We start from the raw sequence: 17,519 nt of genomic DNA, 5'->3' as shown, positions 1-17,519 counted from the left end.
TGAACGCTAGGAGCCCTCTAACATCGAAAGATTGAGTGGAGGAAGAGGAGGAGCCAGGGAACTGTGGAGAGTCAGTGGAATCTAGAGGAAAAACAAGGAGAAAAATACGGGATCCCAGAATCTAAGAGATTCAAGCCGCTCTGAAGGTGCTCGCTCTTTCTTAGCGCTGGGCTGAGTTTTCCCAGAGCAAACACTGAACCTCTGCCCCTGGGGAAGAAGTGGCCGCCAAATCCCCAACTTCATTAATGAGTTCAACATGGCAAAAAGTTCCTTTGTAATTCCCAGGCCAGCTTTGGCTAGTCTGCTCCTAATGAACTCCCCAGGGGGTTACGGGAAGGAGAAAGAGAGGACAATTATTGCCGTTCCCTCCAGCCTCACCTGCTTGTGATTCCAACACGGAATCACTGGGGACATCTTACTGAAGTTCTCCTGGATGCTGAGATGATTAGCAGAGTTCTCATCCTTGGGGATATACCAAGAGTTTCCATTTAATGAGGTGTGTCTTTAGCTGGGGAAAAATGGGCTTTGAGTTACATTTATTTGGTGATAATGGAATTTCTATCTTCTCTTAGTAGGTGAAAGAATCTCATTGGACGATATAGGGTCTTCAGAGAGAGGTTGCTTGAAGGTCTGCCCAAGTAGCAACTCTGAATATGTACGCACCGTCTCCTAGCAGAATTTTCTTAGCAAACCCACCACGTGGATATGCCAAGATTGTTGATATGCCATTAAATCTTCAAATTTAGAACTCCAGCCAGGACCCCTTCCCCCTTCCTCCACTCCCCAGGCCTATGTATCTCTGTCCTACTCCACGTCTCCACTTGCGTATCAAACACACATCTCAAAGCTAGCAGAGCAAAACGGAAGTGTGACTTTACATCCCCAAATCTGCTCCTCCTCCATTTCCTCCAGTGCAGTAAGTAGTAGCCACTCAGTGACTCAGATTCAAAGTCTAAACTCACCTCTAACTTCAAATCATGGTGCTTAAAATTATGGCATTCAAGCCCTGGATTCACTAATCACTAGCTCTGCGAATACGGACAGAATTCATCTGTTTCCTTATCAGAAAAAGGGGGAGTATATTAGGGCCTATGGACCTACCTCATGGGGCTATTGTGAGGAGCAAAGGATGGATGAATGGAAAATACCATGCATGGCACAATGAGGGATGCATGGCGCAGAACAAGCACTGGGTGCTTGATGCTGTCACTGCTTTGTATGATCTCACTCGTATTTCTCCCACAGCCTGTATGCCGTCATTGTCAAGACAGCTCAACTCCACTTTCAAAATCTATACCTTTCAGACTACTCATTACCAACTCTCCCAGTATCACCTGAGTCCAATCCAGAATCATCTTTTGCAAATCCTCAACAAAATACCTGGACTCCCTGGTTTCATGTTTGTCTCTTACAGTTGGTTCTCTGTGCCCCAGTCACAGTGCTTTAAAAAAAATCATCAATTAATCCATGTCACTCCCTTGATCAAAGCCCTTGGAGACTTTCATCAGGCCTACCGTCGGTTTTCCTTCCCTCCCATTGCATTGTGACCCACGTGTGTGTTAGCGTCAACCTGGGCGCCATAGGGTTGTCAATGGCTGGTTTTTGGGAAGTAGATCACCATCCTGTTTTCCCCAGTCACATCTGCGAGAGCTTGAACCCTCAGCCTTCTGGTTAGCAGCCAAATGCATTAACCATCTGCACCACCCGGGGACTCCTCTTGTTTAGATCCCCGACTCTGCTTTACTTTTCTCCTCATCCATTTGTCACTACCCAACTTGAAACTGTATTTGCTTACTCATTTATTGTCCAACTCTTCAACAGAACACGGTTGATGTTAGGTGTTGTTGAGCTGGTTCCAACTCATAGTGGCTCTAGGTACAACAGAAGGAAACACCCCTGTGTTAGTCTGGGTACTTTAGAGAAACAAATCTACAGACACTCATGTATAAGAGAGAGTTTTCTATAAAGGTGATGTGTGCATCAAGAAAACATCCCAACCCAGTGCTGCCCAAGCCCACAATCCAACATTAACCCATATGTCCAACACCAATCCACAAAGTCCTCCTCCATCTCACAAAATAGACGCGATGATGCTGACTGCAGGAGGAAAGCCGAGTTGGTGAATGTGGAAACATCTCAGCCCTGGCAGAGGTCTCCCCATGGCTACTCCAGCACCCAGGTCTCCATCAGGGTAGGTCCATGAGGTTTCTCCTTGAGAATGTCTTGCAGGAAGTGAGCCTTGCCAGCTGAAGCAGGGAACTGGCTAAGGCAGTGGCACCCTGATCTGACCATCAGAAAGCAAGAGACCCAAGAACTAGAAAGGAGAGGCTCACCGAGCCATTTATTCCTCCGCCCATCAATTAACCCCACAAGTGTTTATCGGCCAGGTTGGCACAACAAACTAACTACCTGAACCACCCAGTCTTGTGCCATCCTTACAATCTTTGCTAGGCTCGAGCCCGTCGTTGCAGCGGTTGTCTCGATCCACTATATTGACGGTCTTGCTGGTTTTCCCCGCTGACTCTCTGCCAGTCTTCCAGGCATTGGTCCATCCTGCTAACATGAGACAAGGCCTCGTCATCCTACTTTCTAAGGATTATTATGGTTGTACTTATTCCAGAGCAAATGTGTCCGTTCTTCCAGCTGTCCCTGCTAGACTCAATATTCTTCGCCGACACAACACAGCAATTCTTTAATCTTCCTTACTCATCCTCCAGCTTTGACATGTGTACGAAGTGAACTGAAAGACTATGACGTGGTTCAACGTGCCTCTCAGTCCTCTAAGCGACATCTATGATTTTTAACACGTTCAAGGGGTCTTTTGTAGCAGATTTGCCCAATGCACTGTATCGTCTGATTTCTTGATTACTGCTACCGTGGAGGCTGGTTGTGGGTTTAAGTAAAATAAAATCGTTGACCACTTCACTAAAAACACACTGCCGTCAAGTGGATGCCAACTCATAGAAAACTGATCGAACCGAGTAGTAGCGCTTCCTTTGAGTCTTTAGGCTGTACATCTTTTAAGGAGTAAATTTATTTTTTATGATGAGGCTGTCAATCTTTATGGGAGCAGAAAACCTCAGCTTTCTCCCGAGGAGCAACAGGTGAGTTTGAACGGAAGTATTTTCCGTATTAGCAGCCTTGCTCTTAACAACTGCGCCCCATGGCTCCCATCCTTAAAATGAAGCCCCCCCAAAAACCTCAGCGTTGCTCCCATCGGGTCACTTCTGACGCAGTGACGATGGAGTGGAACTGCCCCTTTGGGTCTGGAGGCTGTCCAGCTTTTTTGTCTGTCTGTCTGTTTATTTATATTATGAGGCTGTAAGTCTTCATGGGACCAGAAAACCTGATCTGCTCTCAAGGTGTGAGAGGCTGTTGGGGTCAAACCTCCGACCTTGCCGTGAGCAGTCCAATGCCCAGCCAACACCGGATTCCATTCTTCAAATGATTCCTAGGACATAGCAGATGTGAGAAGTCCAGGTGGTGGGGTGGTTACAGGTTGGGCTGTGATTCGCATGGTCAGCAGTTTGAAACCACCAGCAGCTTAGAGAGAGAGAGAGAGAGAGAGAGAGAGAGAGACTAGGTTTTCTACTCCCATAAAGTTACACTCTCAGAAACCCACAAGGGGTTTGCCGTGAGTCCGCCTTGACTTGCTGGCAGTGAGTTCATATAGTAGATGCTCCAAAATATTATGTTCAATGAGTGAATGAAGGAGAAATAAAACAAATGACAAGCTGTCTTGGTTTCTGAGGGCTACTGCGGCAGAAGGACCCGGCTTTAAAGAACCCACGTTCATTTTCTTACAGGTTGGCGGTCTACAAGCCCAGACGCAGGATATCATGATGGCGCTCGAGAAAGACTTTCTCTTTCTGTTAGCCCTGGGAGTAGATTCTTGATGAAGATGGAAGCATCTCCGCCGCGGCCATGGCCGTGGTGTCCCCCGGTGGCTTGGCCATCTTCACGTGGCATCCGTCTTTCTCATTATGTGTTTGCTCCTGTACCACACGTGCTCTTTTTATAACTCAGCAGTCATTAGGTTTAGAACCCCTCTACAGACCTATGGCCTCTCTAACATTACAAAGAAACGCCTTCCCCACAGGTATGCCTATGTCAAGAACATAAGCCAAGACAGGAGGGATTTTTACGTATCTATAAGAGATCAACGTGCCAACAAAATATGGACAGAGAATACACATGGATGTCAGAGTTAGACAAGAAAAACCAAACGGGAGTGGACACATCTGAATTGTGATGTTGGCAAGGAAGTTTTAATAGATCTTGGACTGTCCAAAGAATGCACACACCTGTCATAGAAGGTGGCTTCTTAGGAGCAAAGTGAGGGGCACTTTGTTTTAATTACTGCAGACATGTTATCACAGCGGTTCTCAACCTGTGGGTCGTGACTCCTTTGGGGGTCGAATGACCCTTTCACAAGGGTCGCCCAAGATAATCAGAAAACATGTTTTTGATGGTCTTAGGAACTGAAACACTGCTCCTCTATCCATCTCCAGGCGGGTCCGCCCTCATGCAGATACACCCACATATGAGTCCCCGGCGTGAAGACTGACCCATGCTACACCATGCTTCGAGACAACATATCATTGATTTGTCATTAGAAATAAATATTTCACCATCTATAATGACGTATTGCTTTTGTGATTCATCACTATGCTCTCATGATGTTCGATTTGTAACAATGAAGATCCACCCTGCCTATTAGATATTTCCATGACCATTCGTAATAGTAGCAAAATGACAGTGATGAAGTAGCAACGAAAATAATTGTATGGTTGGGGGTCACCACCACATGAGGACCTGAATTAAAGGGTCGCAGCATTAGGAAGGTTGAGAACCACTGTGCTATCAGGTGGGACCAATCCCTGGAGAAAGACATCATCCTTGGTAAAGTAGAGGGCCCGTGACAAAAGAGGAAGACCCTCGATATACTGGATTGGCCTGGCAGCTGCAACAATGGGGTCAAGTGTAGCAAGGATTGTGAGGACGGCGCAGGACAGGGCAGCGCTGTGTTGCGCTGTGCGCAGGGTCACTGTGAGTCGGAGCTCACTCTATAGCACCTAACAACAACACTTGCCTCATAGGGTTAATGTAAAGATTGAATGAATTAATTCTGATGACTAACCTTAGCATAGTATCAACAGGTTAGAAAGCAGTGGACCAATGCTGGTCTTTGGCAGTAGAACGTGCACCAATAAAAATGTCATGTTGCTACCAAGTCATTTCTACTCATGAAGGACCACATGGATGCCAGAGTGAAACGGGGCTCTCTGGGGTTTTCAGTGGCTGATCTTTTGGAAGAAGATCACCAGGCCTTTCTTCCGAGGTGCTTTAGAGGATGGACAGCTAGCAGCCAACTGTCCTCTGATCACGATTACCTCTGTTCTGGTCTATAATTTGCTGGAGAGCATGGCTGGGGCCATCCGTTAAGAAACCAATACTATTTATAAGTACCACAAAGCAATTTGTTTTCTCTAGTAAATATTCATGTCCACCCAGAACGTGGAAAAGCGTGATGCTGCTGAGTGATGGTTGGGTACAAAGTGAAAACAAGACAAATAGCTGTGTGAACATCAGCAATCATCCATGAGAAGATGCCTGGGGAAAAATACATCCTGCTCACAACAGCAGCCAGAGTTTAAGATCCGAAGAAAATAAGTAACTAATGACTCATACGGAGAAAATCATAAAATTTTATCAAAGAAGGGGCTAGTTAGAAGAATCATTGTTTCAAAGATGCTGGCCTTCCTCAGCCCAATAAGAGTCAATTCATCATCCAAATAACTTGATTCTTCCCACCCCCCAAGAAACTTGATACCTATCTGATGAAGTACATCTGAAGAAATAAACTGTCAAATAGCCGAATTTCTTTCTGCAAAATTAAAGGGAGAGTTTGAACTACCAGTGATGATGTATGACATACTGTAAAACAGTCCACACAAAGAGTGTAGCGGTCCAGAAGTACAACTCTCAATTTTTTTTGGTGGTGGGGGGGGGTGTCTCAAGGCCTTTCTAACTTCCTGAAAAATATTGATAACTCCAAAGAACTTTTGTTATGCAGAGTATCTATCTATAATAACCATGTTAGAAGTTAGAACTATGTTTGTGTAATACGCATGTGATGGATGTATATGTTAGCAGTTCATTTAAGAATAACAACTGTAAGCTCATTCTATGTTAATATTAATAGCATATTTACACATTGGCGCCCACAAAAAAATACCCTTTTGGTGAAAAGAATGTCACTCTTCATATTTTCACAGATTTCATTAACATCTGTTTAATAGAAGACAACTGGAATCTCCTATCTGCTTCTGCATTCGATCTGTTGCTTCATTGCGATCTATGGAGGAAATCCTGCCTTGCACACATTGTGGTTGGAAAAGTAATGTAATAGCCTTTTCAGATAACGGTGGATATTTTTCTTTGGCACTTTACTAAAACTTATGATTTGCAAATGTGGAATCCGAAACACCCTAACAGTGAGAGTGTGCCTCTCTCTCACATGCGATGAATCATTTGCCAATATTTGCAACATCACTGTCCATTTGGAAAGAATATTGGCACTCTTCATGGTATATCACCATGAGGCCTGTAAGGAATATTATGAAAAGAGTTTTGACCTTGAAGATTCCCTGAAAGTGTCTTGGAGACCCCTAAGGGTCTTGAGGGCATATACTGAGAACCCCTACAATAGAAAAAAATAGTACAAGGTAATAGAATGAAGAGCAAAGAAGTGAGTGTGGTATGTTAAACTGGGTTGACAAGAGGAATGACATTCTATATGTGTGTAAGATAGAGCTTTCTATCAAAGAGCAATTGTATATTGAGAAAACATCCCAGCCCAGTCCAGATCAAGTCCATAAGTCCGATATTAGCCCATCTGTCAGATACTAGTCCTTAAATTCCTCTTCAGACTCATGCAGCACATGCAATGATGCCGAATACAGAAAGATTACAGGCCAGTGGGTGGTAAGTCTTGTGGATCCAGTGGTGGTGGAAGCATCTCAGTGCTGGTGTGGGTCTCCACGTGGCTCCTCCAGCTCTCTGAGTGTGTCTCCTTAACAAGAAGGTGAAGCAGAGTGAGAGAGAGTGTGGCCCACCTCTCAGGAGAAAGAGAGGAAGTTCCCAGAATCCTCATGAGCAGGCCATGCCCACAAGGAAGCATCATCAGGCTGTGACCTGATTGTCAGGCTAGACTCCACCCCTATACTTATTTATCAAGTTGACATGAAATTATGTAATGACCACATACGGGCGGATATGAGAATTTGAGTCTATCTTTGGTGCACTCCCTTAATAACAAGTAGTTTCCAAGACAGGAATCTTTACGGAACAAGCAATAAGCTAGACTGGTAACCAAGATTGGAGGTTCTAGCCCACCTAGAGGGCCCTCAGGCCAAAACGGGCTGGTGATCTGCTTCTAAAAGACCACAGCCCTTGAAAATGTTACGGGATAGCTTTTCCCTGACACACGTGGAGATAACGTGAGTTTCAATGACGTCAACAGCACCTGGTTGCTTGTAAATTGTCAAGGGATATAAAGATCTTCAAAATCTTAAAGCCAGTTTATGTTCTCAATAAAGCAATAAAATTATTATGTTAAACCTCAAAAAAAGAAAGAAGAAACTCTTACAATTGTAGTGATGATTGCACAACTCTTTAAAATAATTGAACTATTGAATTGTCTGATATGTGAATTATATGCCAAGAATACTGTTGAAATGCTTTGAATTAAAAATGTAAACAAACAAAAATTTGGAAATTAAAGCAAGATAGTGGATATTACAAATGAAACAAGGAGCTAATTTCAAGACAGAAAACGTAGTAGCAGAAGGAGAAAACATAGGGACTTCTTTGGCACTGTTCAAATAAAAATTGTTTTTTTTAAGAAAAATGCAAAACCTGGAAAGAAAATAGTAGTATGATATAACTATGCAACTTGTTAAACTTTAATATGATTTTTAAAAGCTATTCTACATTAAAATTTTTAAACCTGGAATCCTGGGAGAAATTATAAAAAGGATTAATACTCCTAATACATGAAAACACTTGTAAAAATAAATAAGGAACATCTAATGAAATTGAAAGAATCAGGAAAAAAAGATGTAGCGTTTATTTACAAGTATTTTATAAAACAGTAGGGAACCCTGGTGGCATATTGGTTATCTATTGGGCTGCTAACTGCAAGGTGAGCAGTTTGAAACCACCAGCTGCTCTGTGGGAGAAAGAGGAGGCTTTCTCCCGCCATAAAGTGTTACAGTCCTGAAAACTTGAGGGGCCAGTTCTACCCTTCTCTATGAGTCAGAATCGAATCAATGGCGGTGAGTTTGATTTTGTTTTTATAGAACAATAAATACAAATGATCAAATACATGGAAAGATGGCCAGCTTATCCAATAACAGTGGAAACATTAAAAAATAAATTAAGGCTAAAACAACAATGATAACATGTTGGCCACTGGATGAGCATATATTTAACAGACTATTGACAAGAAGGGGAAAAATTATTATAAGGTTTTTAAAGTTGAGTTTGAATAATTTACCAAAATTAAACTGTGCTTTCCTTTAACCTAACAACTCTACTTTAAAGGAATTTCTTCTGTTCACGTATGTGACTAGCACACATTTTGCCTCAACGCTCGATACAAGATCAAACACAGAGGTAGATATACCTTATGTGCTCTCAGCAACCATCAGTGTTAACAGTCCTGGGAAACTGGATCTTATTCAGAAGCACAACCCAAACTCTAAGCTAGTGAAAGAAAGAAAATGCAAATAATGCAAATGTTATGTGAATAAAATTATAATGATTTCCCCCAAAGACTTAGCATACGTCCTTAAAGGAGAATAATTTTCAGAACTCACTGACTTCACACACACACACACACACACACACACACACACACACACACGAGTTGAAAATAACCACAGCCTGTCAACTTAAGAATTTCTACATCATTTTTCTTATATAGTATGGGATATGACCAGTGGTTAAAATAAAAAGATGTATTGGCGGACAAACAAGGTCTTGCTACATCAACACCCTGTATGCTGTATTAGGATATGTATCATTCAGGCAATCCTGTGATGGTCATTCTGTTATTTTTTGCTTATGCTTGTCCATATTAGGGTGTATCTCAGAGGTGCCTCACCATTGGGGGTCGGCCTCTTGAAGCTGTGTTATTTCTCTGTTTTTTGGTAAATGAAACCCAGGAATGTTAAGCCTATAGAGAAAGCAAATATAAATGGTTTCGGGGGTAGGGGGTGGGGTGGGGGAGCCTATAGAGGAGAAGTCCAGGAAAGGAAAGCATGTTTGGAGACTGATTATGGAACCAATTGTACAACTCTGTTTGATGCAATCGAACTATGGAATGATCTGACATATATACTAACTCCCAAGTTACAGCAAATAGAAGAAGAAGAAGGAGAAGAAATCATAGATTCTGGGGTGGGTTTGGGGCTCACACTAAATCCTAGCTCCAACTTAAGAACAATTAGCTCTTACATTATGATCTTGCTCGATACTCACCCTCAGGAAGGGAACACAGAAGATATGGGTGCTATAATAAAACGTGGCATAGAATTTAGATGGTGCCTGGCTATCAGATAAAATAGTGCTTGCATTCTCAAAGGACTGTAAATCATATAATCTGAAGTCGAAGGAGGGAATAGTATCAGAGCTCAGATTGTGAGAATCCAGTGTATAGAAGGCCAAGATTCATGTGTGGAACCACTTAGGAAATAAGCCTCCGGAGAACTCCCCTTATCTCAAATTGAGGGAAGGGAGGAAAGTGGTCACTGAACAGAGGGCTTGGGAGAGCAGAGTAGAGAAGATCAAAGGCATAAACCTGACCTCAGCAGGTAAAACGTTGTCAGGGGATTCCCCCTAGGATGCAGGTTGGACCTGATCTGGTTTTCAAATGTTCCTGTAGTTTTGGTTTGTATTGTTTTCTTCGGGCTTTGTTCGTTCGTAGTGGAGTGTGTCTCACAGGTGTTCTCAGTGGCGGCCACCCTGTGGAAGCTGTTATCTGCTTTCCGTGTTTCGATAGATGAGACCTATGATCGGTGAACCTGGAGAGACAGCAAGCAGAACAAGGGGAAGAGGGGACGGGCACAGTGGTAGAGCTGGATAAAAAGGAGGCGATGTCAAGGCGTCCATGTCGAAAAAGAATGCTTGGAAACTGATTGTGGTAACAATCGTACATTCTACTTGATGTGATTGAAATTTGGAATGATATGATAAATGTATTCAATCCCAACGCATCATCATCATAAAATTTCAAGATCTAAAAAAACCCATTTGATATCTTATTTGAAAAATCTTCTTTATAATATTGTCTTAAGGATGAGTTTGTTTTTATTATGAATTCTTGTTATGTTTTCTTATTTTCACTACATTTCATTAAAATTTAAATTTTAAAAATGCTGTCTTTCTATGTGTAGTCTATTTTATTCCGAGAGGAATACCTAAAACACATGTTAGGCAAAGGAGGAGGAGGAGAAAAAGGAGAAAGAGAGGAGAGAAATGAGGAGGAACAGGTAAGAACTGGTCTTACTAATGTTCAATAGCATTGACTTGGATAGCTTTGGTTGTGACCAGAACTTTCTGGAAAGGTTGTAGCCAAGTGGCATGAGGGATCCCCTGATTATTGAGAAGTCTTGTTCACAGAACCTGGAGCCATCACAGGGCAGAAAGTCCCCAGAGGGGACCTGGGGTGAATTCCCAGAAAGATGAGACAAAGAGCTCCGAGAAGATGAGATGGCTCAGAGCCAACCCCAACAAGAATCAAGGGCTCTGGCTCTTCCCTCGTGTTTTCCTTGCCTGGAGCTTATAAGCACAGACTTTCTGCAGCACAGACACCCGGGCCAGGCGTATAAATCGCCATCCCTTGGAGGGACTGACCTGCCCCCAGGTTCTGGCTTCACCTGGCTGCTTGGAGCAGCAGCTGCTGGGACATCCAACCAGGTAGGCTCAGCCCTCCTAATTTCCAAATGACTTCCATCTCGCACCTTTGCATGGTAGCCCCAGGGATGGTTACTTCAGTTGGTACTGTGGTTCACAATCACCAACAGTGATCAGTGGGTCTCTCTCTCTCTCTCTCTCTCTCATGTGTGTGTGTGTGTGTGTGTGTGTGTCTTGATGCTCAGGTGTTGATGTTTCTGCCAGACCCCGTCCCAGAAGTAGACTCACTGGGACACACGTCTATAGTTCTAAATGATCTTCATGAAACATTCTCCAACTAGGTTGTATCAACTGGTACCCTCCAAACAAGCGATGAAGAAATGGCACAGGGCTGCAGAATACTGATTTCTTTGTTATTTGGCTTCCAGGATAGTCAGCTAACAATCTCTGAACCAGATTGGGGGGGTGGGGGGTGGCGTTAATAACCATGAATTTTTCCTGATTCATCCACTATTGGACTTCATTCTCACCAACCCTTGGTTCTCTTGAGACTTAGAATGGATGGAATTGCGGCCCTGAAAAAAAAAAAAAAAAAAGGTATTGAAGTCCTGGCCCCCATTGTGTAGATGGGATCCGATTTGGGAGCACTGTTGCTCTTCTGTTCCGTTAATGAGGTTGTACAAGAGTGTGGTAGATTCTAACCCTAATCACTACACAATACACAAAGCATCGAGTGTCTTGGCTGCAATTTTTACAGAACCAGGCACCCAAGCCTTTCCTTTGTGACAACATTAAAAACTGCCATTGAGTCAACTCCAACGCAGAGCCTGGAGCAGAGTGGCCCTTATGAGTTTCCAAGACTACACATCTTTCTGAGGGTTGATATCGCTGTTAGCCTCCATCGAATCTGTCCAACCACAGCGACCCTCATGCACAACAGCAGGATGAAACACTGCCCGGTCCTGCCCCGTCCTTGTCCTCAGAGTTGTCCCTAGGCTGGAGCCGACTGCTGCAGTCACTGGGTCAATCTACCTCCCTGAGGGCCTTGCTCTTTTTAGCTGCCCGTGTTCTTTACCCAGCATGATGTCCTGCTCCAGGAACTCGTCTCCCGACAACATGTCCAAAACACGGGAGTAGAGAGCCTCATCTTTCTCTCTCGGAAGCAGCTGCTGGTTTAGAACTGCTGGCCCGGTGGTTAGCAAGCCAACTCAAAAACGGCCAACTCTGCAGTTAGCAGCTGAGCACAAACCATTGGGCGGCCCAGGGGGTGTGCGGGTGACACAGGCCCCCGGCAGTGTTATGTTCGGTTTTACCGAGCGTCACTGCAGGTTGGAACCATCCAGACAATGGCAACAACCAGAGCCTTATGGGTAGGTAGACAGGTGACTGGCTGTAGGTCAACATGTACGATGACAAAATTATAGAGACCCTTATTGAACAACAAAGACCAAAAGGTGAGGTATTGTTTCTTGCCATAGCCCCCCTTTAGGTGCATACCTGTGGGAAAAGAACACGGAGGGAACAGGACGAGGATCTACTCCCTAACTTAGAACACAGGGCATCTGGAAAGCTTGTATTCCGCGGTAGGAAAGCCACCACTTTGGTAAGTTAAAGTCCAAGTACATGATCCTGCTTTAAATAGTGTTCCCACAGATTGACTCAAATTGTGTTCCCTTTCAATGTTCTCTGAGCTTTAGGTACAAAAAGGGCAAAATCCGGGCTGTAGGGTTGGTGGGGTAAGGCTTCCCAGTGAAATTCACTCTATAGCCCCCTCAGACTTATTTTTTTTTGGTGGGGGGCGGGGGGCACTGAACTCACAGGATGTTGAAAAGGAACGGAATTTGGGCCTGACATTAAACAGAATTGGGTCCCTCGAGGATGCCCCACCTGCCATTTGACATGGTGCCCACTGAAGGTAGCCTTCTTCCGGGAAGCGTTAGGAGAGATGGAAACCCCACCTTCAGAAACGTATGCACCTAGACGGAGGCCATGTCAAGAAGCAATAGCTTCGCAGCGGCTTTCTATGGCAGGTGAGCAGCAATTTTTGGCTGACTCTCCTATATGAAGAGCAGGACAGACACACACAGCAGGGAGGCAGGGGCACCCCAGGGACTCCTGGAGCCACTGACAAGCACCGCCCTCTGAGAGCCACTCCCCAGACGTCGAGCCACCGAAGTGTGAGACCACAAGCGTCTGTTCCTAAAGACTTCCCACTGTTAAGACTCCATCACGCCCCTTGGGAATGGGACAGCTCTCACGATGAGAATGGGGATTTCACAGGGAACACAGCACCTGGAAGTCTGTGATGTGGACAAGGACAGGGAGCGGGGTTGCCCAGCGCTCGAATGCGGTCCACATTACTGAGTGCAGTTAGTCATTGTGGAGAGGCCGTGAGTGTCGTGATCATTGATTAAATGATATGTCGTTCTGCACTTATGCATGTCATCGCATATGTAAAGTATATATAATTTCATCTATTTATAGACAAATAAATGCATACATAAACATGTAAATAACATAAAAGCTAAATTTTAAAATAATGCATTATATTTGTAAAATATACAAATACATAAATACCTTTCTAGTTCTTATTTATTTATATTTGTTTATTTATATACTTACTTTATATATTTATGTTTATTTATATACTTACTTTATATATTTATCTATAATTTTGTAACATAAAATTATGTCCATTTAGACATAATATATTTATATACCACAATGATATATAACTATATAATACAGAATATATTAAAACATCAATTACATATCAGTTATATAATATATTATATATAATATACTACTTATCCAAATATACATAATTACATTACTATATAATATATTATATCTACTATATGCATATCTATATATAATTAAATAAAAAATTACATTATTTATTTATATAGACAAATACAAAATTTCATAATACAATTATGCATATTTAGATATATAACATATAATTATATATACTTGTGATATATAATTACATATTTTATGTCTAAAAGACAATCTTATATTATAAAATTATAAATATATAAATAACTATAATATATATCTCACAATCTTTTTAAAAAATCTGCAATCTGGTTTTTCTTGAAAAATCTCAGCAAATCTGGTGATACTTGATCCACCTGTCCATATGACAACAGTTGTCAAGAGCTTAGAGCAGCTGCCTCATGTGGACCGAGCATCTGTCCTCCGTTTGCCCCCCATGCCTGCCCCAGCCTCACCATCCCCTACTGGCCTGCACTCAGCATGATTAACTATTCACATGGGGAACCAAACACGTAAGCACTCAGCTATCAAGCTAAAGGTGTGTGGCTCAATCCCCTTAGAAACACCTCAGAATGAAGGTCAGGCAATCCATCTATTTCTTAATGGTTGCCACCACTGAAAACACTGCAGAGTCTTGATACACATCTGTTCTAACACACATGGGGTCACCATGTGTAAAGGAACCAACTCAATGACAACTTAGCATTTTTTCCAAGTTGCATTGGCATAAAATTCACCCATCATACAATCCAACGGTTCAGTCATATGAAAAAGAGTTGTGCAACTCTCACCACAATTAATTTTAGAACTTTTTCTTCTTTCTTGTCCTCATTACTAGCTCTTTTTTTCTCCTAACCTCCCCTGCCAAAATCCAAAGAAACTATTGATCTAGTCTCTGTCTCTATAGCGGTACCCCTCCTGGCCCTGGTGGAGTGGTGGCTACCCTGCGCTGCTCCAATCCGCAGGGTTTGCCATTCGAAACCACAAGCAGCTCAGCGGGAGGAAGACACTTAAAGTCTCTGAAACCCACAGGGGGCACTACGAGTCCGCATTGACGTGATGGCGGTGAGCTTGGTTTGGGGTCTTGGATTTCACATCAAGAGAAACATACCCCCGCCCCAAATTAAAAAACAACAACAAAAAAACTCTGAGAAAACCAACAATAAGAAAACCTCCATTGAAAAGATAACAGCAAATAAGGGAAGCTAGAACAAGCAAGGTCAAAAGGGAAAACGAACGATAAGGTGTTGGACACGAACCTCACTGCACGTGCAGTCACCCACTTTCCAAGCACCGTCTGATGGCCCGGCCACTCACATCCCCGGTCAGTGGTCGGGGGACATTCTCCGGAGGCTTAAGCCGAGTGGGGACCTTACAAATGGAGTTGGGGCTTCCACGGTCATTGATAGAATGGCAACTTTGAAAACACCAGTTTCTGTACGTGTTGGAGGTTGAGACCCTGCTAGTTCTTTGCGAGCCCTAGTGGCGCAGTGGTGAAGCACTCAGCTGCAAACTGACAGATCAGCCATTTGAACCCATCAGCTCTCTGAGGTAGAACGATGGGCTGTTTGCTCCTGTAAGAGTACAGCCTCAGAAACCATATGAGGAAATTCTATTCCATCCTCCCAGGGGACTATCCGTTGAAATTGGCTCAGTAGCAGGGGTTTACCCATCGTTCAAGGAATGGCGTGGTGCAGTGGTTAAAGCCCTCCTATCTTATCCCAAAGGTCCGTGGTTTGAACCTATCAGTCACTCTGCAGGACAGAGACAGGGCAGCCTGTTTCCTTCAAGATTTACCACCTTGAAAGCCCTGTGAGATAGTTCTCCTCCGTCCTATATGGTTGCTACGCGTCAGAATCAAGCCCATAGCAACGGGTTTGGTCTTTAGTTTCTGGTAGGTCTCAAGGAGTCCTAACCATCCCGATGGCAGTGCGAGTGAGGGAGGTCTTTAAGTTTGAGCCTCCTAGAGTTTGCTGCTCTGGTAGCTTTTGGGTCTGAGGTCTGTCTTAATCTGGGTAGACTAGAGAAATAAATCCACAGGCACGGCTTTGTGTTTAAGAAAGAGCGTTATATACAAGAGCAGTTGAATATTGAGAAGACATCCCAGCCCCGTCCAGATCAAGCCCATAAGTCCGATATTAGCCCATATGTCCGATACCAATCTATAATGTCCTCTTCAGACTCATGAAATACATGCAGTGATGCTGAATGCAGCATCCCAGGCCAGTGTGGGAAGTCTTGTGGATCCAGTGGTGTTGTAAGCATCCCCACGTGGCTTCTCCGGCTCCAGAGATCTGGCTCCATCAGCCTCCCTCCATGAGTCTTCTCCACAGGGATGTCTCGCAGGGAGTGAGCATGTGTCCTGCCTCCCGCGAGCTGCTTATCTCCTTTGCACCTCCAAATGAGATCATCAAGCTAAGCTAGATTCTACCCCTTCACTCTGAACCCTCAAATTGACACCAGATTATGTAACAACCACAAGACCCTTGTAGGTCTCTGAGCCTGAGACCCCCTTACAAGGAGCAGGCAGCACATCTGTGTTGAAGGAATTCTTCATTCAACTCCATTCAACTTCTTTGTCCCTTCCTCCCAGGTCTTCGTTACCAGCACGTTCTCCTCATGCCCTGTCCCCTGAGCGTCCTCTGCAGCTCCGGCAGTCCTCCAAGGACAGAACATGACCAACGTCACAGCAGTGTCTGTCTTCATCCTCCTGGGCTTCTCGGCAGTCCCCGAGTCACGGCTCCTCAGCATGGCCGCCTTCCTCCTCATTTACGTTGCCGCCGTGCTGGGGAACGTGTGCGTTGTGGCAGCCATCACACTGGACGCCCGCCTGCACACCCCCATGTACTTCTTCCTCAAACACCTCTCCCTGGTGGACATCTGCTCCATGTCCACCACTCTGCCCCGGGCCATCATGGCCACCTTCCTGGGCTCTGGGGAGATTTCACTCCCTGCCTGTGCATCTCAGCTTTTTGCCTTTGTCTGCCTGGGTGCCACTGAGGGCTTCCTCACCACCTCCATGGCTTATGACCGCTGCCTGGCCATCTACAGGCCTCTGGTCTATGGGGCAGCCATGAGCCCCCAGACCTGCGTCTCCCTGGTGGCAGTGGCCTGGGGCAGTGGGCTCCTCTTCTCTGCCTTCCACACAGCCAACACCTTCTCCCTGCCCTTCTGTGGCCCCAACGTGATCGACCACTTCTTCTGCGACATCCCCCCTCTCCTGCGCCTGGCCTGTGACAGAGCGGAGGCCCACGAGGCTGCCGGGTTCGCGGTCAGCGGCTGCGTCATCATGAGTTGCTTCGCCCTGACCACCCTCTCCTACGTCCGCATCTTGGCCACCGTGCTCCAGATCCGCTCGGCAGCTGGCCGCAGGAAGGCTTTCTCCACCTGCTCATCCCACCTGGCCACCGTGCTCCTGTTTTATGGCACGGGCAGCTCTGCCTACATGCGGCCCATCGCCCGCTACTCGCCGCTGCAAGGACGCCTGGCGGCGCTCTTCTACTCCATCCTCACGCCCAGTCTGAACCCCCTCATCTACAGCCTGCGGAACCAGGACATGAAGGCCGCCCTGCGGAAGCTGTATTTCCAGGTGTCATCCTAGGGCCTGGCGTCTGGGGGTGGGGAACGGTGAGGGATTGAACGGCACCCTCCCGACCCCCACCCCCCGGCCAGGATATGCTGCAAATCCCACAGGAATGGAAAAGAACCCAATTGATACAACTACCTGCTGGGTCGCTCACTCAGCTCAGCTGCCAACCAACAGGTCTGTGATTTGAACCCACCCGCGGCTGCTGCATGTGGTCGTCGGCTTCCACAAAGAT

At 44.9% G+C, this 17,519-nt stretch overlaps 1 protein-coding gene across 1 annotated transcript; it reads left to right on the top strand.

The window, feature by feature from the left end:
* Positions 1–16,372: 16,372 nt before the first annotated feature.
* Positions 16,373–17,299, top strand: LOC123521940 (olfactory receptor 12-like). The gene has a single exon (XM_045292368.1). It carries the CDS (start codon positions 16,373–16,375, stop codon positions 17,297–17,299), a length of 927 nt encoding a protein of 308 aa, XP_045148303.1.
* Positions 17,300–17,519: the final 220 nt, after the last annotated feature.

The sequence above is a fragment of the Echinops telfairi genome, unplaced genomic scaffold (assembly GCF_000313985.2).
Source record: "Echinops telfairi isolate 266 unplaced genomic scaffold, ASM31398v2 ScPeMD7_655;HRSCAF=1070, whole genome shotgun sequence".
Classification (NCBI taxonomy): domain Eukaryota; kingdom Metazoa; phylum Chordata; class Mammalia; order Afrosoricida; family Tenrecidae; genus Echinops; species Echinops telfairi.
The sequence above is the reverse complement of the archived record's forward strand: the minus strand, read 5'-3'. Positions and strand labels throughout refer to the sequence as shown.

Bases quoted from the DNA above. Each gene is read 5' to 3' on its own strand.
- LOC123521940 (XM_045292368.1), top strand. From the start codon at position 16,373: ATGACCAACGTCACAGCAGTGTCTGTCTTCATCCTCCTGGGCTTCTCG.